We start from the raw sequence: 23,924 nt of genomic DNA, 5'->3' as shown, positions 1-23,924 counted from the left end.
ACTCCCTCTCTGCTGGACTAGCGAATTTGCCAAATGACAATACAAACCTAGCACAGTCAGAACAGCTTCACAGGTGTTACTTCCGAAGTCATTTTCAACCTTAAAACTGTATGTACCACTATCCTCCTTTGATACAGGCTCAATCCTGAAACTGGCCACGTTGTTTTCAAAGCTCATTGTGTAGTATCTACTGGGCAGGAGCTGTTTGCCATCTTTGTACCATCTTATTCGGAGCTCTGGTGTCCCAGCCACAGTACACTCCAAAGTCACGGGGTCTCTTTCAGTGACTTTAAGTGATTTAGCCTTTTCTATGATCCGTGCAGGCTCTGAGGTATAAAGTGTATAAAAATGGCAGTTAGCTACACAGATAGGGGACTGACTTTCCAAATACTTATCAAGGATGAGCTTAAAGGGTTACACCTTGTACACACCTTGTACAAAAAGCAAAGCAAAGCACTTCTCCACACCAGACTCATTCTTTGCCTGGCAGGTGTATCTCCCTCTATGGCTGAGGTCGACACTGGTAAGTTTCAGTGTGGCCACGTTGTTCTCAAAAGTAATCTGGTGGTGCTCATCATCTTCCAGTACTTTCTCATCTTTTATCCATGACACAGATAAGGGTTGAGCACCTGCTATGACGCACTGGAAGACTGCAGTACCTTTCAAAATGCTAGTGACGTTCTCCAGCTTCTTGATGAATGATGGTGGTTCTGTGATGTGAGGTTTTGTTTGTTGTTTGGAAGAGAAGTCATGGAAAGGGAAGAGGGGAAAGAGAGACCATGTGAAGTCACCCTAGACACTACAGTTTAGCTAGGGGATGAAATATTTCGGGTATGCTTCCTACAGGACTGACCTTTCAAGCTGAGCCTTGTGCTGCAAGAACAGCTCCCACCTTCATTTGATACAATACACTGATATTCACCAACATCTGAGGCATCACAGTTAGTCACGTTAAGAGTAAATACTGATTCTTTGGTGGAGATGGCATATTTCTTGCTGCTGAACATCTCCTTATTGTTCTTCAGCCACTTCACCTCAAATGGAGGAGTACCAGTCACCTCACACTCGAGTGTGGCCTCCAAACCCTTCACTACCTCGGTGGGACTCAACTCTCGAACAAACGTTGGAGGCTCTACAAAGAAGAATGAGGGGAAAGCAGACAGTAACCTTGAAAGCTTTTGAGGGGAGAAGAAGTCTCCCCTGCTCTATCACCCCAGCTGTGTGGCATAGCTGGATGATGACAAGATGTTAAAAACCAACCTTTCACTTTCAGTTCGACGCTGCAGCTCTCACTACCTGCATCATTGTGGGCTTCACAAACATAAATCCCACTATCCAACACTCTGGCCTGAGTGACTTTCAAAGTGGCTAAACCATCTATGAAGGAGATGCCATACGTAGCTTGGTCAGTCACTTCATTCCCATCCAGGTACCATGTGACGTGGATCTCTGGTGTGCCTACTACCTGGCACTCAAAAGTGGTGGACTGTCCTTCACGCAAGGCTACTACAGAAGTTGGCATCTGAATAAATCTGGGGGGCTCTAGAAGATGGACAGAAAAGGTGAGTCTTTATAATACTCAAGGTGGTTTAAAGAAATACAAGGGTTTCCTACCCCCTCCCCCAAAACTGCACAGAAAAATCAGAACTACAAAGATAAGAACATTGGGTCGCACACCTTTTACAAACAAAGCCGCTTTGCTCGTTGCAGTCCCCACATCATTGCTTATCTGGCAAGTGTAGTTCCCGGAGTCAGATGTCCTAGCTGAGAAGAGCTCCAGTACACTAGATGTGTCATCCTTCCAGACAGATCTATTGGCTCCAGAGAGGAGCTCCTGACTGTCTTTAAACCACTTTATCTGCAGAGGTGTAGATCCTTTCACCAGTGCTTTGAACTGAACCCTAGCATTGGGCACAACCTCTTGGGACTGGGGTTTTTCCACAAAATACGGCGGTTCTATAACATGTGAAAAGGAAGAAAGAGGATTACTCAGAGATACAGGGATTCCAAAATTACGAATTAGAAACCTAACACAAGACGAAGAAGGAGCTCAAACCTTTGACTGTTAAGAACCCACTGCACTGGTTGCTTCCTGCCTTATTTGTTGCTTCACAGGTGTAAGAGCCACTGTCTGTGCCTTCCAGATTATTGATTTCTAAAAATGCAGTATTATCATGGAAAGAGTATTTGTGCTTTTCACTTGCTGTTATTTCTTGGCCGTCCTTGTACCACTGGATACTTATAGGATGTGAACCAGACACGATGCACTCCAGGTGGACAAAAGACCCCTTTATGCTGTCCATTTTCTTGAGCTTTTTGGTGAATTTAGGTGGTATAATGAGATCTATCCAAGACAGAGTAAAAAGACAAAGTATGAAATTCAGCCTTGATTGTGGCAGATGTCAGCTGAAGAAAAAAAGATTCTGTATGTAAAAAGAATGTTAAAAGAAAGCCTATACACACCTAGGACATTAATGCTGGCAGAACAGCTACTGCTCCCAACATCATTGTGAACCTCAAAAATGTATTCCCCGCTATCTTTCTTTTCTGCATAAAGCACCTTCAGGACTGAGACAGTATCTGTAACACTGATCTTATATTTTGGGCCTAATGTCAGTTCCTTGCCATCTTTGAACCATTTGGCTGTAATATGTTTTGTTCCCGAAAATTTACACTGCAAGGTTGCTGGGTCTCCCTCAGTCACATCTATTGACACGGCCTTGTCCACAATTGTAGCCGGCTCTGTTGTAAACAAGGAAACAGAGTGTTAAGGGCATCCACAAAAATTGTAAGGGAACCATCTGAGATCACTGCAAGCCCTCAGGGTAGGACCAACCTTTGACAGTCAGCAGAGCAGAACACCTCTGAATTCCTGCCTCATTTTTAGCCTGACAGAAATACTTCCCATCGTGTTTCAGTTCAATAGACCTCACCAGAAGAGTGGCAACATTGTTCACAAAGGTCATTTTGATATTGTTGTCTTCGATCACTTCATCATTGTCTTTCAGCCAGGACACAGTGATGGGCAAGGAGCCTTTAACAGTGGCCTGAAACACGACCGTGCCCCCTCGAAGAGAACTGATGTTTTCTATCCTCTTCAAGAACTGTGGGGGCTCTAGCAGAAAGAAAGTGGCTATGTCAGTGGGGGTCTGGTGCATGACAGCATGGTATGGAAATGACACTGGGATAAGAGCATGACAGTGGTGTTCTGCACCTTGCACTAACCTTTCAGTTTGACCTCCGAACTGCAAAGGCAGCTTCCAACATCATTGGTTACTCTACACTGATACTCGCCAACATCAGAAGCATCAAACCTGAAAACGTGGAGGCTAATCAAAGCTTTCTCAATGCTTATTCTGTGCTTCTTACTGCTCCGCACAGGTTTATCATCTTTCACCCAAAACACTTCAAATGGAGGTGTGCCAAGCACCTCACACTCCAAAACCACATCAGAATCCTTCAAGACTTCCATGGATTGAAACTCCTTGCTAAAATAAGGTGACTCTACAGTGCAAAAGAGAAAGTAAAGTTTGTATTAATCATATTTTGGAAGCCTTTAAAACTGCACTGAGTTTAAAAGACACTCTGTGGCTGGATGTCACACACACCTTTGATTGTAACAACGCTACTGCAAATATCTTTTCCAGCATCATTTTTGGCCTCACAAATGTATTCCCCACTGTCTTCAGTCTCAACTTCTGTAACTTGGAGTATTGCCAAGGATTTTGCAAAAGACATCCTGTATTTGTCACTCGCTTTCAGCTCTCTATCATCCTTGAACCATGTGATTTTAATCTCAGGAGTACCAGTGACTTCACAGCTCAGCTCAGCGTATCCACCTTTCTTTACCAGATAGGTTGGCTCTAGCTTCTCCTTGAAGGCAGCAGGTTCTGTGGATTTAAGAAAAGTGTTCAGGACAAAGACAGCAGGAAAGAGTGCCACTGGGTCAATCCAGCAGCTGAAAGTTTGAAAGAGAGTAAGAATGCAAACCTTTTACAAACAAGTTTGCACTGCATGTTACTGAACCAGCTACATTTGAGACTTTGCAGGTGTATTTTCCTGAGTCTGTTGGTTTGACTGCATAAAGCTCCAAGTAACTTGCTAATGCTTCTGTCATAATGTAGCAGGCTCCTCCTGTCGCCAGCTCAGCATCACCTTTAAACCATTTCACAGTCAGTGGTGTTGTGCCTTTAAATGTGCCTTTGAAACGTACAGTTGATGCAGGCAGTACATCTTGGGACTGTGGTTCTACAATGAAGCTGGGTGGCTCTAGATTGCATTGAAAGGAAACAATTGTCAAGAGTAAGACACATGGCCTGAACTTTAGGGAAGAAAAGTATTATCACATGAAAAGTAAAACTCCAATAAATGTGAAATAAATTGCCAAACCTTTTATAAACAAAGTGCTACTGCTCTCTTTGCTACCAGCAGAGTTTGTGGCTCTGCAAATGTAGACCCCAGCATCACTTGCATCCAGGTGTTTTATTTCCAAAGATGCAGAGCCTTCTGCAAAATACACTGTGTATTTTGCACTTGAAGTGATCTCAGTGTCCTGCTTAAACCAAGAGACGGTCATTGGAAGAGAGCCTGAAATTTTGCAATCTAGGCGGCACGAGGTGCTAATGATGCTGTCAATATTCTTCAGTGGTTTAGTAAAGAAGGGAGGGAGAGTGCGATCTGTTGAGAGTGAAGAAAAGGGAAACAAACAAACACATGAGCAAAATAGGCATGCAGTTCTGCTTCTGGCCCTGTTGGACTCAGAGCAGAATAGTAGGGCTCTTTGTGAAGAGTCAGTACCAACCTAGCACAGTGAAGCTGGTAGTACAAGAGCTGATGCCCACATCATTGGATATTTCAAAGGTGTACTCGCCACTGTCCTGCATTTCGGTGGCATAAAACTTTAGCTGGGCAACGTTATTTTTAAAGCTGATCCTATATTTTTTGCTGGCAGGTAGTGGCCTTCCATCTTTGAACCATTTGGTTTTTAGCTCTGGAGTGCCTGTGACAGTGAATTCCAAAATGGCTGGTTCCCCTGCTGTTACCTGGATCATTTCAGTTTTTTCAATGATTTTGGCCGGTTCTACAACAGAATTAAATACCTGGTGTTAAAAGACAAAAGGAAATTGCTCTTCCTCTCAGGTGGGAGACAATGCAGGGATCACAGCACTCTTCCACTGACCTTTCACTGCTAGTTCACCAAAGCAAGATTGACTTCCTGCATCATTCTCAGCCACACAAGTGTATTTGCCACCAGAGCTCAGCTGGACACCAGTCATTTGCAGCATTGCTAGACCATGTTCAAATGTCACTCTCACTTTGTTATCATCTTGAATAATATCTTTGCCCTTCATCCACATCACAGAAATAGGCTCTGACCCTTTTACCACAGCCTGTAACGTAATACTGTCTCCAGCCAGAGCTGTGACATTTTCAATTTTCTTAACAAAAGATGGAGGTTCTGGTTCAAAGAAAAGAGGCAAAAAGAAATACTCAGCTGCTGTGACACCATCCCATGAAATCTGCTGCTTAAAGACAGTTTTATAAGACAGTATGTGCACTACATGGCGCAGTTCAGCTAAAGAGCAGGCAAGAAGGGCTGCATTCCCCAGCTGGGAGCTAATGCATGGCCCTTTAAGTTCAATGTCCTTCAAATTCACAGGTTTGATGACAGATAAGTATTAAGATATATGTAGAATTTTAAGAGAAGAAGATACTTTCCCTCCCCACCCTCCCTAGCCACCCACAAATCCAAGGAAAAGACATTTTAAGAAATGAGAGGCATTTGCCAATCTCTTCAGTAAGTGGAGTTTTCTCTCTCCCACTGACCTTTCAAGATGTATGTTGCACTGCACATGCACTTCCCGACTTCGTTAGCTATCACACATTCATATTCACCGACATCCGCACTATTAAATGAGGACACCTCCAGAGAAATAACAGCTTTCTGAGAGGTCAACCTGTATTTTTTACTACTGCGAATCTGTTTCTTGTCTTTGTACCAGCTAATCTCAAATGGTCCGGTCCCAGCAACCTCACACTGAAGAACGGTGTTTGTTCCCTTCACTACCTCTGCTGGTTCAAGCGTTCGGATGAAAGACGGAGGCTCTATAAAAGCAGCGAGAAAGAATTAGTCAACCATGTCCCCCAAAAAAATGAAGGGAAGGCTTTTCTCAAGAATGTGACTGGCAGCAGCAAGAACAGACCTTTGACAACTACTTCAGTGGTGCAGCTGTCACTTCCAACTTCATTTACAGCTTCACACGAGTAGCTCCCACTGTCATCAACTTTCATATCCAAAATATCTAACACAGCCACAGAATTGACAAAGGACATCCTCTGTGTGTTGCTTTCACGGATTTCCTTATTGTTCTTGAACCAAGTAACCTGGATTTCAGGAGACCCTTTGATTTTGCATTGAAGGCGTGCAGAGTCACCTGGGGTCAGTAAGTAAGACGGATCGACCTTCTTCACAAAGGATGGTGGTTCTGAAAAGGGAACGAGGAGGGGAAGAGGAGGGGAAGAGGAGGGGAAGAGGAGGGGAAGAGGAGGGGAAGAGGAGGGGAAGAGGAGGGGAAGAAAAGGCTGAAATACAAAGCTTTGAAAGACTGGTTGCTAGTGCAAGAACAAAGCATGACTTCAGAAAAGATCAACATAATGTTTGCTCAGCTACAGTTCTTGTGGTTTCTGTTGCCCTCTCCATCCATCTCTCCCCTGCATGCAGAAGCAATTATTGGATCTGGCTGGTGAAAGAAATATTGAAGCAACACAGTGCACCTGAAGGCAGCAGGGGAAACAAGAGGTGAATGGACACCTGATGGCAGGTCTGAGAAGAGTTCAAAGTGTGATTTCAGCCCAAAGAAATCTTTTGCCTGCAAAAGAAGAAATGGGGACCCCAAGAAGAGTGAAGGTAAACAGCATGTAGGACTATCTTACCTCTAACAGTGACGCTGGCAGAAGAGGAGCTGCTTCCTGCCTCATTTGAGGCAGTGCACATATAATGGCCTGAATCCTTGAGCTTAGCCAGGGGAATCTCAAGTGAGGCTATTTTGTCTTCAAAGAAAATTTTATAATCTTTGCCTGGAGGGATCCTGTTTCCGTCCTTTGTCCACCCTACTGTTACTTTCCTGTCTTCATCTACCTGACATTCGAGACGTATTTTTTTATTGACTGCTGACTGCACTGACTGCAAAACTTTAATGAAGTGAGGCTTGTCTATAATGGCCATTTCAGCCTGGCAAATGTCAGCCCCAAACCTGTTGGAAGCTTTGCAAGTGTAAACCCCTCTGTCACTGGTGGTGACAGAGGAGATTTCTAATACATGTTTATTTTCCACTTTGGAGATCTTGTGGTGGTCTGAAGGTGAAATGGTTGTACCATCTTTCTGCCAGGCGATGTCGATGACTGGAGTGCCCGAAACAGTACACAGGAACTTGGCATTTTTGCCCACAAAAGTAGTGATAGATTCAGGTCTGGTAAGAAACGTTGGTGGAAGTGCTTCTGCAAAACAAAAATGTTAAAATGTTATCGAGAGGTGAGGACCAGGGCTTACGCTCTTTCCCCACATTTGCCAGGGACAGAGAGCAAGGGGGGCCAGTTTGTCACTGGACGCTCTTAAGCAAAAGAAGACATCAGTAAAGAAGATAAGACATGTTAAAGATGATGAACTTTAGCTTTTAGGTTTGTACTTCTTGGGTCTGTATATTGCTCCAGAGCTTGAAGGCATTTTGAATCTCTGAAGCAATGTACAAAATAAAGGAAAATAAACTGAAAGCCAGAACTTCCTCCCCCAAGACTGACATGTTTGTGCACTGTTCCCTCAAGATGGACAAGTTTGCAAGCATTTTACAGTTTGTTCATCTTTCTTTAGTCTCTAGCATCTGACACTTAGCAAAGACCACATAAAGACTCCTCCAACAAAGAGAAAAGTCAGATTAAAAAAGTAACAAGCGCTAAAAGCCCAGAAGATACTGTTGGGTTTTTTTAAGGAGGAAAAAAAAAAAAAAAAAAAAAAATAATTGTATAGCTTTCAAGAGACAAAAAAGTTTGTAAATCGAAACAGCTTTAAATCCTTTTTTGTTTGTTTAACAAGATTTACACCCCTAATCACACAGAGTTTCCCTCTGGCCATGACACACACACGTTCAGGTATGTGTAGCTGCATAGCCTGCCCTGCCTCACAAGTATAACTGCAGGATAAACACAGAGTGCTAGGATAATCACACAGTGACTATTACACCAAAGAAATCAGATTTAAAGTGTATGTTTTCTTGTTGCCTGAAATTTAAATAAACCTTCTTCAAGAATGTATTCACAAAGCAATTCTATTTGGTTGACAGTCTAGTTCCTCCTGCTTTCTCTTTCCCCCTTCTTTCTTCCCTTCTGAAACTTTTCATACCGATTCCCTTATCTAGGTACAGAAAGCACATAAAAGCAGCATTCTCAAAAAGTGTTTCTTCTGTATACTTGCACCTCCAAAATTAGGTATGGATTATTACAACAACGGCAATCAAGAGCCCTACCATACACATGTGTAAGTATAGCAGTGAAAGCCTTACAATATACCAAGATATGTTGTGGCATAGTGCTTGGAAGTCTGTACTTACCAGTTACTGTTAAAAGGGCTGTAGAGCTTACACTGCCATGCTGGTTGGAAGCCTTACAGCTATACTCTCCACAGTCAACAACCTGAGGCCTCGGGATCTCTAGCATGGAGAGGTAGTTGGAGGTACGAATGGAGTATTTGTCCCCATCGTATATCTCTCTGCCGGCTTTGTACCACTGGAATTTGACGTTGGGAGCAGTCTCTACCTCACAGGTAAATTTGGCCACATGATTTACAGCCACCTCCAGAGGTTCGAGCCTTCTCCTCAGGATCGGTGCAACTGAAATCAGAAGCAGAGAGGAAGCTGACATTCTGGAAAGTAACAGTGAAGTGACTGACTGGGGAAGGGGGAAGTGATTTACTTGCAATCCACATAAAGTGACTGCAAAAGAAAAAATATAAGAATTGAAAGCAGTACCAGGCTTAGCAGACAGACAGTGTTATGGTGCATACTGACATCAGGAAACACAGCAGTGACACTGGAAAAACAATGTGCAATAATAGTGATGCACAATAACAATGCAATACAAACATACACCACACTATCCTGAAGCTGTGAGAAATGGTGTGAATGAGAAATTGTGTTGAAACTGCAATGACTCTAAAGAGTGAGAGGGGGTGCAGCTGTGAGAACAGCAGGTTCACTTCACAGGCAACAATGGGAGAAATGGTTAGGACTGAGATACAGCTTGTCCTGACCATGTTTGTGTGATGAGAATAGGAAGCAACAAAGTTCCTGGCCAAAGACTGAGGTGAGGGAAGTGGGAGACTTTGCAATGTGGTAAAAGGAGACGATAAATCCAAAGAGAAAGGGGGCCTTCTGATTAGTGCCATGATGATATTAATACTGTATCTGTATCCAAAAATACAGACACATCGTAGGGCATTTTCATTAGTAGTGTATTACAAAGGCAGCATTTATCCCATAATCCAACCTCTTTTAATAACTGTGAGTTTTGCTGCTGTTGATCTTTTTCCACCTTGACTCAGCGCCTCACAGGTGTACTCTCCTTGGTGAATCTCCCCACACACTTTGCTTATTATTAGTGTGTAAGTGTCCTGATCTTGCAAACACTTGAATTTGTCGCCTGAAGACACCAGTTTACCCTCAAAGTACCAGTTTACCTCTCTGACATTTGTTATGACAGACACCAGACTGACACTCTCCCCTTCCTCCACAACAGTGTCAACCAGGTTGCTGTGTATGATGGGATAACTCTCTTTGTCCAGCTCATCCTCTGGCTTCCTAGGTCTAGTTTCCTGACACTCTCTACGCTCTTGCTCACGTATTTCTTCCCTTTTCTCCCTCCTTTTCAGTATTTCTGTGGATGTCTCAACGGGAACACCTGTGGAGGTTACATCAGCAGAGGCTGCAGCTGCACCCACATCCTTGATTTGACCATGCCCAGTGACAGTGTTGACTACTTGTGCAGACAAAGGCTGCTCCAGGGGTATTTCTGCCTCCGTAGTCCTTTCAGCCTGCTGGGGCTTCAGCAAAGATGTTTCATCACTTGTTTTTCCTGAAAGAAGTGAACTGGAATGGACTGGCAATGCTTTGGATTTTTCATCTGTCCAGAGGTGTTTTTCTTCACAAATAAGAGAATAGAAAGCCTCCTTCAAGACCATTTGCTGGTCAGTTGTCTGAATGCTGACTTCTCCCAAGGGGACTGGGATTTCTATGGGACTAAGTCCTCCTGCGGTCACAACATAGGTGCATAGGGTGTGTTTGTGTTCCTTGGTGATGTTTATTGTCTGTACTTCAACATTTTCCTTATCAGCCAACCATTCTGAAAACAAGAGGTTTTCCTCACTTACCACTGCAGCTTTTAGTGCATTTCTAATTTGAAGCTTTATGTCTAAGTTGCTGCTCTTGGGGATCTGAGCAGCAAGCTGGCTCTCACTGTTGAGGACTTGGCTTAGCTGGAGCTGGTGAGCATACATTTTTTCATGGGGCTGTCTCTCTTCCCTTGGATACTGTCTAAGCGGGCTGGCAAGATTGACAATATGTTCCTCCTCCAGGGGCTGGTTTTCTAGCAGCAAGGGAAATCTCACAGCCTGTCCCTCATGGATTCTTGCAGCAAAATCTTCCTCTGCCGCTTCCAGGGAAGAAATGTTCTCCAGGGGGACAGCTTGGCCCTCAGTGAAGGCCAATTCAGAGGGAAATCTCGGTTCAGTTTGCAGGTCACCTTGTGTTGCCTGGAAGTCCTCAAGGATCTGGATGTGCTCACCATCTGTGGCATGGCTCTCAGTGGTGCTTGACACTTGTAGAAGGACTTGAGAAGCCTCTGTCTTCAGAGCAGCCTTTTGCTCTGCTGCCTTGCAAATTACTTGCTCTTTGGGCAAGAGTATCTGCGCAGCTACAGTCCCAAGGCAGCCTGGCAGTTGTGTCTCCTTCACTGCTGCAGGCATCACACCCTGGGGGCCAGCAGGGAGGGTTTGCAGTGACTCTGCCAGAAGCCTGCTGCTCCTTTGTGTTGTGGCCACCTGGGTGAGCATCTCCTCAACACTCTGTGCAGCCTCACAAGCTGGTGGCAGGCTAGGCAAGATGTCCTCCCTGGGCAGCACATGCTCTGCTTGGCTCATCTGGAGCTGAAGGAGGGCTGGAGGTTCCCTCATGGCCTCAAGGCTGAGCGCTCCTTCCATGGCAGGAAGATCGCCAGCCTCCTCATAGGAAAGGGGGCTTTGGTCCTCTGCTACTGCGGAGTGCTGCAAGGTTGGGCTCTGCCTGCATACAGCATGTTCCTCAGGCAGCACAAGGAGCTCAGCAGAGCATGTGGCTTCGCCCAGCACATTCACCGCCCTGCACGTGTAGAGTCCGGTGTCCTCCTCTGTGCACTGCTGCACCGTCAGGGAGCCTGAGCCATCAGGGTGGTGAACAACAGAACAACGTGCATCAGAGGAGAGCTGCTCACTCCCCTTGAACCACAGTACATCAGGGCATGGCTCCCCAGCCACGGTGTATTCAAAGACAGCGCTGAAGCCTGGTGCACACCGCACACTGTCTGGCTCCCTGGCAAAGCAAGGGACCCCTGCTGTCCGCTGCCGCACGTGGAGGTGGGCGCTGCATGCAGTCTCACCATGTACATTGCTGGCCACGCACGTGTACTCACCCTCATCCTGCACAGCTGCATATGGGATGATGAGGCTGTGGTCATTGCCAGCAAATACTAACTTACAGTCCATGGATGGGGTTAGCTTCATACTGTCAAAAAACCACTGGACTTTGGGTGTGGGGCTGCCAGTAACAGTTACAGAGAGCCTAGCTACATCTCCCTGCCAGACTTCAACATTTGAGACCCGTTTGAGGAAAACAGGGGCTTCTCCCCCCTCCTCCCCCATTTTCATCTTTGCTTTGCTGGAATAAACTGGGTTTTCAGGCTCAAATTCAAGTATTTTCACTCTATCAGGCAACTGAAGGCCGCTTCTGTAGCCTTCACTTCTTCCTTCCTCAGAAGACACAATAAGAGAGCTAGCGATGTCTGTATGGGAAAAAATTGTTTAGTTTTACTAGAATGTTTAAGAGAACACTTGTAGATAGCAATAAACAGTGTTAGTGCAACTATTTCTGTATATCTGGAGGTTTTCTCAATAGTATACAGCAGTTAACAATGAACATCAGGTCCTCTTTCTGTCAAATATACACCTGCTAAAACCGGCAAGACATGCTGTGGTATCAGTTTACTCATGAACTTCCCGTCTGGATCAATAAGTCTCTTTAAACCTGACATCACAGTATCGGTTAGGCATACCCCCGGGGTGTACAGTGCAAGTAACAGTCAAGAAACATTGGTGCATTTCACAAATATAATTAAATTGGTACGTGCCATACATATTTGTACATACACTCATAAAAACAGGTACAGCAGAGCAGTGCTAAGACCCTGGTTTAATTCAGAACACCAAGAAGCAGAATGCCAGAATTAGGATTGGAAAACACCACAAACTTTTTGGCATACCAACCTTTCTTCTGGTGCAGTTAGTATAACTTCTGACTCTTTCTTTTGTCTAACACACTAAAATACTACCTCTTCCTTACCAGCTTTGTCCTGTTTTTTGTCATTAGACTTGTATGCTTACAACACTATTATTACTACAATCACAAGTTTGCATCCTTGATTTAATGTCACTGATTTAAATCTCTGCTTTTAAACTCCTCCATGTCACAATGTTGTCTATTAAAAACTCCCACAATACCCCAGAAAAAGAGGACAGAGCACTTTAAGGTTTGGGGTTTTTTCTTGCCTTTGTGAATTTAGACATTTGTGGGTTTGACCCCTTTGTTCTATTGGTAGTTTAAAAATGAGAGGAAGCAGATGTCAGAACATGCCATTCTTTGCAGACACTTGACACTAGAAACATCAGGGAAATCTGAGACTTCCAGGAACAGAACAAGCTATCCATGACAAGCACGGCGCAGAGAAAACCTTTGCAAACCAAATACTGTTGTCTTCACTGAGTCAATTTTGCTCAGTTAAGGCCCACAGTATTTGACATTGGAAAGATATGAGAGTTAAAAAAAGACTAAAAGAAGTGTGAGTGGATGTTGATGTTTTGTGCTAGTCACTCTAATAGTGAACCTCGATAAGCTTCTCAATTACAGTGCCTTAAATTCCAAAACTCCTTGTGAGATAATTTTTGCTGCACTCCAATAACAACTATAAAGAACAGAATATGCCATACTCAATTCTTTCTCATTGGTTTTAGCAATTATTAATCTTGCCACAAATACCATATTATACATGACACAGCACAGTGCATACAGAGAAGAGATGCTTAGGTTAAAAAAAAAGAATAAAAATTATACCAGTATTTAGTACAACCTACCAGTCTTATTAAAAAAATAGGACAGTTTCCCCGGAAATACAATGTGCTACTGAATTTTGATAATGGGTGGTAGAATTGGGCCCATAATAAAGTATTAAAATTGCAGAATGGAATCTGTGCTAATACAGATGAGAATGCTTTATATACAGGAGTGTGGCAAAACTTAATGCACTTTTGTGTGTTCCTGGGTATTTATGACAGAAAAACTATACAAATACTTCATATTTTAGCTGTCTGTGAAATTAATAAATTACAAGAAGCGACGGACTTAAATCATTTACATATTTATTTCACAAATTAACTATACATGTTAACATTCAATACACATTGGTGACAAACATAATTCATCTTTTCTTAAGATACTTTGTAGAAATGAAGACAACATTAAACCTGGCAATGAAATAGTGAGTTTTGTAATTCCTATGAAAGCACAAAATTTTGAAGAGAGATGGTCAGTCATGGCCCTAAGCTACACCAGTTGCCTCAGAGTAAGTTTATTCAAAACTAGAATTACTCCAGATTTATATCATTGTAGCTTAGGTGAGATGATGTATCTCCATAAGCCCATGACAGTGCTCCTGGCTAATGTATGAAAGTTAAAACAAGACTTTTAAACTTACATAAACCACAAACACTACTACGCAGGTAGAGATAAAGATGCTTGGCCATATAATATTTCAGATGTGAACACAAACTTGGACCTGTTTAGCTTATGGTTTCAAAGACAAGTTATGGGCTTGTTTCTACTGAAAATACCAGTTCATTTACATGCAAATTAAACATAAGTCATAACTGCTTAGGACCTAACCAAAGGGCCTCTGACCTCTTTAGCTTTGGACCTAAAAGACCCTTCATATTACAACTGACATGTAACATCAGAGAATTCATGCCAACTTCCCCAGGGACCTCTGCCATCTAATGAATTGGTTAGTGCTACACATCTACATAAGGAATGGATTAAGGACACACCGTGAAGCAATTCTTTCCCAACACAACAGTGTCAGGCACTCATGCTTCTTTTTCCTACCACCATTTCCTATGAGAAATCACAATGATCTCTGCCTTTTAACAATGTACAAATCTTAAATATTTATCATGGGCTCACAACTGGAAAAAAACCTGAAGTGACACATTGGTATTAGCCTAACCACTCCGGTCATTTTCCCCAAGTTTTGGGTTATTAGAACTTGCCACTCCTGATTTTAAGTTTTTATCAGGCAACACAATTATGCAAAGTGAATCTTTTGATCAAAAATTACTATCCCAGATGAGCGATGGGATAGTCTTAAAATATTATTGAGTTTTTGAGGCATCCTGACCTCAGCATGAGGACACATCAAACTCAGAAATAGGAATATGATTCAATATAATTGAATGTACTATAGGAATAGTTCTTTTATGCTTAACATCACCATGTGCCTTAAAGCAGTTTGCAAGGCAACTGACAGTAATCTGTAAATAACGGGAAGATCCTCATGAACAGGTGTGATCAAAGCAAAACTAGTTTTTGCTTAGGGTTGTTGAACTCAAGGTTTCACCTTGACATATAGGTAAATGGAAAGCTGGCACATGCATTAGAGAATTAACTTCTGATAAACATGAATTAATAATTTTCATACTTTTAGCATATTTTTCCTAATTAAGTTACCGTTTACGTCAGATAGATTTAGTTCTGATTTAATTATGTCAGCTAGTGCTGATTCCTTCTCCTAAATATTATCGTTATTTTAAATACAAAAATATATACTCAAATTGAGAACATTAACATAAAAATCTCTTCTGCTGAGAAAATGCCACAGTTAATTGAATGTATTCTACTTATTTCTGGCCATCTTGACACATAGCACACTTAACTGTCACTAACTTAAAAAAGAAAAGAGGAAAATGTATAGACTTATTTCTAATGTGAAACAAGAATACTGCATAAAAATCTCTCACTTTTTACTAAGTATTTTTTATGAATGACACTGGAATACGGGGACAACTAAAATTATTTTAATGAATTTACAGTTACATCATTGACTTATTATGCTCCCTCTCCTTTCCCTTTAACTTCTAAAGATACAGTACAAAATATGTTTTCATGTTTATTACTTGGTAATAGAGAAAAAAATCCTGTCCAGTCTCTACTAACGCAAAACTTTCATTTTCTACCCATTATGTTGCTTTTCTTTGCAACAGCATATTTCTATTGACTTGAAGAACAAGTCATTTAATTCCATGAGTCAGTAGAATGAGGCCCATGGATGTAAGAATTTTGCAGTGATAGAAACTGTAAACACAGGATTTGAATCAGTGAGTCTCACATGTTCTGACACAACATTGTGAGAAGGGGGAATACCAGTTTAACTATAACCAAACTAAACAGCAAGTGGAAGTTAGTATTCCATTCCTTTACGTTATGAGAAAAATTGGTTTCTACATTTTCAGGTAATTTCTAGCCTACATAAAACAATAATGATTGCACTACTACAAACAAACAGAAATATGTACACTATATGAAAAAAAAAATCAGTCCTAAATAAATGAATTTCAATTACAATATCTTTACAAGAATGGGTAAGGAGCTTGGAAAAAGCCTGAAATATACCTCGGTGCAGAAAGTGTGCACAAAGCCTACGCACAGATGAAATCTCACTTGAATTACCCAATTAAGTGAGCCAGAAATATGCCCAGAGTGGTTTCCATCCCTAAAGAGATGAAAAACAATGCCCCTAAAATGAGTGCTGCATTTTTACCTGCAGTGACCAACAGCATAAAAACATTTAGTGTTTCAAAAGAGACTCTAAAATAAATTATGGAAATTTAGTATAATGTTAACACAGCACAAGTCTCAGCAATCCCTGCCCTGTTAGTAGCTATACATTTGTACTGCCCACTGTCATTCTGCATCAAGTTTTCAATAGTAAGGCTATGAGAGCCCCCCTGCTCTTCCTGCATGCAGTACCTGTCCCCCTCCAGCAACACCCCATCCTTGTACCAGCGGACACTGGGGTGGGGGGAACCAGTAACAAGACACTGGAAGCATGCTGAGGCACCTACAAATGTACTATAGTCAGAAATGAGCCTCAGAAATTTGGGAGGGGTTTCTGTGACCTGGAACTCAAAGCTGCAGCTCTCAGAGTCCTCTGCCTTGAACTCAACCCGTTCCTCTTGGGATGGCTCTGCAAACACATCAAAACTAACGCTGACACACTTCTTGCCTTCTACGTCCTGGTCTTCCTGAGTCGCTGCAAGCAGACGGATTGCTTTCTCTGAGTCATCTACATGCGGCTCAAACTCAAGCTCCAGCTCTATTTCTGAATGGTCACCTGGGCTCACAGTCTTACTCAAAAGCATGTCACACTTCCGGGGCCTGTGTGGTTCACTGCCCGTGACACTCTCACTTCTCACGTTAGCACTTGCTCCCTGCTGAACCATGACTACAAGGGAGCCTTTGCACACTGCTTCTCCCAGCCTATTCACTGCCCGACAGCGATACCAGCCACCATCAGAAGGACCTACATTTTGGACCTTCAGAGTGTGAAGTCCCTCCTTCTGACTCACAACATACTTCCCTGTGGCAGGCGTCACACAGGCGTCGCCTCTGAACCACTGCACTACTGGCACAGGAGTACCTGTTACCACACATTCAAACACTGCTTCCAAGCCTTCTATCACCTTGACATCAGCAAAGGGCACAGCAAAGCGGGGAGGCATTTCAGTTACTTGGAAATCGATTTTTACATCCTCATTCTCCTCTGTGGCCAAGCCTGCAGCTTGCTCCAACAAGGCAAGTGGAAGAACATCCAGGGAAACCACCATGCTTTTCTTATCTGGGCTAAATTCGGGACTGGTTATGATTTTGACCTGCTTCTCAAACTCCTTCACCTCATTTTCATCCAGCTCCACTTCTAGGAGGATTTCCTGTGGTGAAGGTGACCTTGAAGATGTGTTTTGCTCCAAGTCAAAGTGTATAACATGCTGATGTGTGACAGGAGGTGGCAGTGCTAGTGACCGCCCATCTTCAGACAAAACTTCCACCTGGGCGATACTTTTAGCTTCCCCAACAATGTTCACTGCATGGCACAAATACTGTCCTCCATCAGCTTTCTGCATGTTAGTGATCTCCAGGAAAAATTTGTCACCATCCTGCTCTATCTGCACTCTCTCATCCAGCTCCAACAATGATTTATTATGATACCACTTCACCCCTGGCTTGGGCACACCCACCACCTCAGCCACAAAGCTCAGCGTGCTGCCCTCATACAGCCTCCTCTTGCTCAATGCCTTGAGGAATGCAGGTGGCATCTCCCTGCCTGATGGCTCCAGGGCTTCACAGGGGGTCCTAAACACCTCAGCCTGTGGCTGGTCCGGAGGCTGCTGCCTTCTCTCACAGAGGGGAAGCATGGTCAGGGCATCCATATACTCCCCAGTGGGGGTCCAGTAGCACTCTGGTGGTGTGCTGTCCCCTGATGCAGAGCAGGGTCCCTCGGAAGGTGTGAAGTAGAGCTCCAAGGGTGTGTTGCATTTTGAACCCTTGGAGGGGGAGTGGTGCTCAGGTGGTGTGCTGTACACTGAGCCTTCAGATGGTGTGGAGTAGTGCTCGGACAGGGTGCTGTACCCTGAGCCCTCAGATGGTGTGGAGTAGCGCTCAGGTGGCGTGTTGTACCCTGAGCCTTCAGATGGTGTGGAGTAGCGCTCGGGTGGTGTGCTGTACTCTGAGCCCTCAGATGGTGTGGAGTAGCGCTCAGGCGTGCTAAGTGGTGTGTGGTAGGATGCTGATGAAGCAGTTTCAAAGATCTCCACTGAGGAAGGAGGTGTGTAGAAGCGGTCCGAATCAGGTGACTCCTCTCCGCTCCCACTCTCCAGCTCTATAGACATTTCCGACTCAGGAGAGAAGGGCCGTACAAGTTCCTGCTGGTTGTTGTAATAGTCGTAAACTGTGTTGAAGGTAACCTCCTCCACTTCCAGTGAAGTGATGGTCTCTTGCTGCTCCTTCTGAACTGTCCCTTTGAGATCTGGAGTTTCCTGCATCCCAGTTGACCTTAAATACTTGGCTAGGCACAAGTCAGGCTCCAGCTCTGACGTTTGAACAGCACTGGGCTCTGGACCTGCAGAAATATCCTCCAACAGTCCTTTTCCATCCAGGCTGTTCTCAGAAGCTTCCTCAGTAGGAGTCCTCTTCTTGCCCCAAGAATCCTTCCTTTGCTCCTTTTGTGCAACAGGATCATCCATTATCAAACCAAGCAGGAGTCGCCCAAAAGAGAAGCCCTTGGTTGTGTTTAGTTCCTGTTGGGTGTCCCTGACCATCTCCTCAAGAGAATCTGTGCTTTCTACCTCACAGGTGGAGCTGCTCATTCCTGTCTCAAAGACCTTTACTATCCCAGAAACTTCTTCCTCTTCAGCCTGATGTCCAGCCTGGGGTTTCTTTTCATGTGCAGCTTTTTTCAAGTCAATGATAAAGCTTTCACTTTGGGAGTCTGTAGTCTCCAGTTGTTCCCCACTCTCCCACACACGTGTTTCCTGCACTCCTCTTTGGAAATCTGCTCTCGACTCCCCCAGAAAACTGTGAGTTTGCCCTTCAAGTGAATCCTTGCCACAGACACACACTTCTGACTCATTAATTTCTTCAGCAGAAGATCCCTCTTCAGCAGATACCATGATGCTGCCACGGTCCCCATTAGAGATTTGCAAATCAGCACTTCTGGCTTCTTTTGGCTGTGCTTCTTCCTGGGCACTGACCTCCTCCTGCTGCATCCCATAGCTCTGATGCAGCTCCTCACTCAGAGATATCTCTTCCACAGGCACATCACATTGGTGCGCAGCAAAAACAAGCCCAGTCACTCCTACCTTCACACTCTCCAGAGCTGTGGGGGTTTGTGCCTGTTCTGTGTCCACAGTCGCTGCAGCTGGGAAAGACTCTGCAAACTTCTTCAGATCAAATGTGATATTGGTCTCATCAGTCTCAGATGGCAATGGCTGCTCTTTAAAATGCACTTCTTCTAGGTGAACTTCAACTTCCTCAGTAAAATCCTGACCTGAGTTTTCTATGCCAGGAGTGAGAATTAGGTCTAAACAAGAGTTGCCTGCATCAGACTCCGTTTCTTGCAGTACTTGTCCATCATTGTGCATTTCCCAGTGTGTGGCTTCCTTAGCATCAATTTTTTCTTCTTTATAAGGATGATCAACCTTGATGCCCTGCTCAATATCAACTGATCTCTCTTGCTCCTTGGCCTGTTCCTCCTGCTGCTGTTCTGTACAGAAGTCATAAAAGCCAAACTGCTCCTTTGTGGGTGTGCCTGTAATGATATTCTGCAGGTCAGGCACACTTGGCTCTTCTACAAGAGGCACATCAGGAGACATTGCCTCCCAGGCAGGGGCCTTGCTCTCCTCCACGTAAACATGACTCCCGCCTTGCACCACAGGTGACATAGGAATGAAAAATTGTGAATCCTCACACTCACTTGCCAGAGCAGACTGCTTAGAGGCATGTGTTTGCCCTTTCACTTCCATAAATGGTGACTTCAAGATGTCCCAGGATAGAGTATCTGTATGTGGTACCATCTTGTCTCCTTCAGCCTCCAGCTCCTCTGAAAAGTGACCGGAGTCCTTGGCCACCAGTTCATGCTCTTCCTTGGACATGCTGGGGTACAGCTCAGTGGCATCAATTCCCAAGATGTGTTCCTCAGAGACAGCTTCTCCCCTGGGCTGCCTCATCTCAGACATACCACCTGTATCCCTCACACTTTCTTCTGTATAACCCATTTCTTGCCTTGCATAAACCTCCATGATATCCAGCACCATTGTTTCCTCCATCTCTCTTTCCCTGAAGTCAGGATTTTTCTCACACTCCTCTTCTAACTGTTCACCAGGAGATGGAGACAGCCTCAGGGACCAGGGTACGTGGGCTTCCTCCTCCTTGGGGCATGTGATCTGTTCCTCTTCATCCTTACCAAGTGTGCTGACATCTTGGAGGTGCAGAACATCGCCTATGGCAGGCAATTCCTCAGCATCTCTATCCTTGCTATACAACCTGGGTGCACTGGGCTGCACTGTCAGCTTAGAGGTAGTCTGCACTGTTCCAGCCACATTCTTGGCCACACAACAATACAGCCCAGCATCCACAACAGAGACCCCTCGGATGTGTAAGCGGTACACACCATTCTTGCCTTCCTCAAACTTTAGCCTCTCACTGGCAGAGAGGCTCTGGCCATTCAGGGACCAGGCCACAGCTGGGGGAGGCTGCCCAGACACAGCACACTCCAATACCACTGCCTCCCCTTCATGGCAGTGAATGTGTGCTGGGGCTTCTGCCACAAAACGGGGTGGCTCATTTCCCACATCAAATGAAAATTTGAACTTGTGCTTTATGGTGGGAGCAGTCTGGTCTGGAGAGGGCCGCGTGGTCTCTCTCATCTCTGTGTCTTGCTCTGGTGTTGGAGTGGGGGCAGTGATTTTGATTTCCACAGGCAGTGACAGAGAGTCTGAGTCTGGAACTACACTTGGAAGTCCCTGCTCTGCTGTGAAGGCCAGGCCCACTTCCTCCTCCTCCTTATCTTTCTCCCCTTCTTCTTCCTCCTTCACTTCCTCCTCCTCCTTATCTTTCTCCCCTTCTTCTTCCTCCTTCACTTCCTCCTCCTCCTCCTTCACTACTTCTTCCTCCTTCACTTCCTCCTCCTCCTCCTTCACTTCTTCTTCCTCCTTCACTTCCTCCTCCTCCTCCTTCACTTCTTCTTCCTCCTTCACTTCTTCCTCCTTCTTCACTTCTTCTTCCTCCTCCTTCTTCATGACCTGATGGACTGGCATCCGCGGCCTCACATGGAGTGCAGCCGAGGTGCTGACTGTGCCCAGTGGGTTGAATATCACACAGGTGACAGTGCCACCATGCTGTGGGAGCAGGGATGGGAAGGTCAGTGTAGAACAACACTCTGTGGTGTGAACAGCAGTGCCCTGGATGCGCCCCACGGGCTTGGCGTTGTTGTACCAAGTGACTGTGGGCTGTGGACGGCCATGGAAGAGGCAGGAGAAGGTGCATCTGTGCCCCTCAACAGCCTCCTTGGGCTTGACCTCCTGGACAAAGAGGGGTGGGCAGGGCTCCAGGAGCCCACCTGGCATCTTCCACCTCTCCCCTACAGCCTTGGGCCTGCAGTACCCTTTTACTACTTGCACCGCAAGGGCCTCCGAGCGCTCCATCATCGCAGCCATCTCAGGTGGGCTGGGCTTCCCAGGAGGGTGCCCCTGGGGCATGGATACGAGGGATTCCTGCTTCTTTTTCAGCATTGCCCTCTTTGCCTCCCGCAGCCGCTGCAGCTTCCACCGGGTCTCCTCATCCAACAGCTCCTCAGCATGCGCCACTGTGCCACTGTGCTCCTTACGACATGCCAGCCCTGGACGGTGAGGCCCCACCAGTGGCAGCCTCTGGAAACGGATGGTTCGTACCATGCTCCGGGCTGGGGAGAGGTCCCCAAGCAACTGCTCAGCATCCTGCCCCTTGTCAAAGGGTGAGCCAGTGCAGCGGAGCACCACTCGCAGCCGGTCCTCCTGCCTCTGCTGCAGCAGGCACTCCCAGCTCTCCTGCATCCACTCTGCTTTCCCTGCAAAACCCAGGCCCTGCTGCTCCCTACTGTGTGCCACCAGCAGTGAGGCAGTGGACTCAGCTGAGCCCTCACTGTTAATGGCAAATACCCTGTAGCTGCCAGCATCATGCTCCCTCACATCCCGCACCTCCAGGCTGGCATGGTGTGTGTGCTCCTCACTCTCAGTGCGGATCACCTTGCGGCAGTCCTGGTGGACCGGCCGGTTGTTGTGAAACCAGGCCATGTGGGGTGCCGGGCATGCCACCAGCTTGCACCAGAAGAGTGCAGGGTCCCCCTCCATGACAGACCTACACTTCAGGCCCTGTGTGAAGGTAGGTTTACAGTTCTGGGAGCAAGCCAGCATCGCCGCTGTCCCAGGTCCCTCAAGGTTGGCCTCGCTGTGCCGCTCTGTAAGAGAAGGAGACTGGGTTACAACACACCACACTGCCTACTGTCTGATTGAAAAAAATGAAATAGCAATATATTGAAATAAAAAATGGGCATGCAACAGATTTCATCACACACCCAGGAAAAAAAAAGTAATTCACTCACCATATTTGTTCGAATAAACGCAATGCCTTGCTCTGTTTTAAAGATTGACACGAAAATCGTTCGTTGTCTGTTCTTTCTTCAGACTGTGGAAATTTCTTCTTGAACAAGCAAAAATGTATTTCAAAACAACACGTTCTTCTGCGTGTATGTTTTTGCTGCCTGGAAAAGCTGTGTGTCTTTGGGTGGCAAAGAAGAAAATCTTACCTGACTTGCAGACAGTAGAATAAACGCCCTTTCTGACCCCTCTGTTTGTAGATTAAATGTTTATATAATTGAGAAAAAGTATTTTGAAAAATATTTTTAAAAAGTAAGTAATTAGCTAACATGAAATGAGAAGGCGTTTATTCGAACTAATACAGCCACTAACTTCACAGTGTTATGCACAGGGAAAAAAGCAAGCAACATGAACCACGTATGCTATCTGCAAGCCAGGGTAAGAGATGTATAATGATGAATTAATGTATGTAAAAAAAGTGCAAGGAATCAATGGGAATGTGTAGCTTTCATATATCCTAAACAACAAATGCTTTCTAGTATACTTCATCCATCCATTCGTCCATCCAATAGTGTCCACTGAACTGTTAGGTAGCTAACTTATTTAAAAATAATGATTAAGATTTGTATGACTTCCTTCTGAAGTAAACTATTCCATGCATTCAAAAGGAAATAGAACAAATAAAAGCTCTGTGAACAGCTGCAAAGCATGAAGTAAAAGTTAAGAATATGGCTGCAAAATTATAAATTTGAAGTTTTAAACATATTTTAAAACTTAAATAACTTTATAATGCAGGTAACCCTTTGCATATCAAAACAAACATGCAACATGTTCCAATATGCTTTAAAATGTGTCTTTCTTTCCCCATCAGACACTACATGTAAGCAGATAAAAGCTTTTCACGATGTTACTAATTACTGGTACTAATTATTCAGTGTATCATCATTGGTGACTGTACCTTTCACTTCCATTTCAAACTCTTCCTCTAGCTTCTCATGAATAATTTTTTCCGGAGCTAAAATAAAAAGACAAAGAATTTTGAGCTATGGTTGCTCAATATACCAATCAACACTTTATGTAGTAAAAATATCCAATCTCTCTTGCAAATCTACAGAAATTCACACATACATACACATAAACGCATGCCAAACAATTCAAACACTTGATAAATTCTGAGAATAGATTAATCAAATGCTTTCAAACTTTTTTGCAATGTACACTTTTCTCTAAGATTTTCTTTCTTTTTTTCAAGGTGGGAGAAAGTTTCTAACGTAACATGCCTTTATCATGCCTTAAATCTCTGAAGAATACATTCAACAACCCACAGACTAATGAGATGCTTCTCGTACTTTACCATCTCCCAGGGAATGAATGTACTGGAATGCAATGATGC

At 44.4% G+C, this 23,924-nt stretch overlaps 1 protein-coding gene across 1 annotated transcript in view; it reads right to left on the bottom strand.

Annotated features, from left to right (window-relative positions):
• TTN (titin) overlaps positions 1 to 23,924 on the bottom strand; it is a 238,651-nt gene that overhangs the window by 176,800 nt on the left and 37,927 nt on the right. The window contains exons 43-61 of the mRNA XM_056349795.1: positions 23,490 to 23,546; positions 8,604 to 8,882; positions 6,934 to 7,497; positions 6,204 to 6,485; positions 5,827 to 6,105; positions 5,180 to 5,458; positions 4,802 to 5,080; positions 4,390 to 4,677; positions 3,991 to 4,269; positions 3,609 to 3,890; positions 3,226 to 3,504; positions 2,837 to 3,115; positions 2,464 to 2,742; positions 2,057 to 2,344; positions 1,678 to 1,956; positions 1,261 to 1,542; positions 854 to 1,132; positions 432 to 710; positions 48 to 326 (exon numbers count right to left, since the gene is read on the bottom strand). Coding sequence (XP_056205770.1) covers positions 48 to 326; positions 432 to 710; positions 854 to 1,132; positions 1,261 to 1,542; positions 1,678 to 1,956; positions 2,057 to 2,344; positions 2,464 to 2,742; positions 2,837 to 3,115; positions 3,226 to 3,504; positions 3,609 to 3,890; positions 3,991 to 4,269; positions 4,390 to 4,677; positions 4,802 to 5,080; positions 5,180 to 5,458; positions 5,827 to 6,105; positions 6,204 to 6,485; positions 6,934 to 7,497; positions 8,604 to 8,882; positions 23,490 to 23,546 — 5,391 coding nt within the window. The remainder of the gene's footprint in view (positions 1 to 47; positions 327 to 431; positions 711 to 853; positions 1,133 to 1,260; positions 1,543 to 1,677; positions 1,957 to 2,056; positions 2,345 to 2,463; positions 2,743 to 2,836; positions 3,116 to 3,225; positions 3,505 to 3,608; positions 3,891 to 3,990; positions 4,270 to 4,389; positions 4,678 to 4,801; positions 5,081 to 5,179; positions 5,459 to 5,826; positions 6,106 to 6,203; positions 6,486 to 6,933; positions 7,498 to 8,603; positions 8,883 to 23,489; positions 23,547 to 23,924) is intronic.

Source organism: Falco biarmicus, chromosome 8 (assembly GCF_023638135.1).
Source record: "Falco biarmicus isolate bFalBia1 chromosome 8, bFalBia1.pri, whole genome shotgun sequence".
Classification (NCBI taxonomy): Eukaryota; Metazoa; Chordata; class Aves; order Falconiformes; family Falconidae; genus Falco; species Falco biarmicus.
Note: the sequence above shows the minus strand (reverse complement) of the source record. Positions and strands in the feature narration are given on the sequence as shown.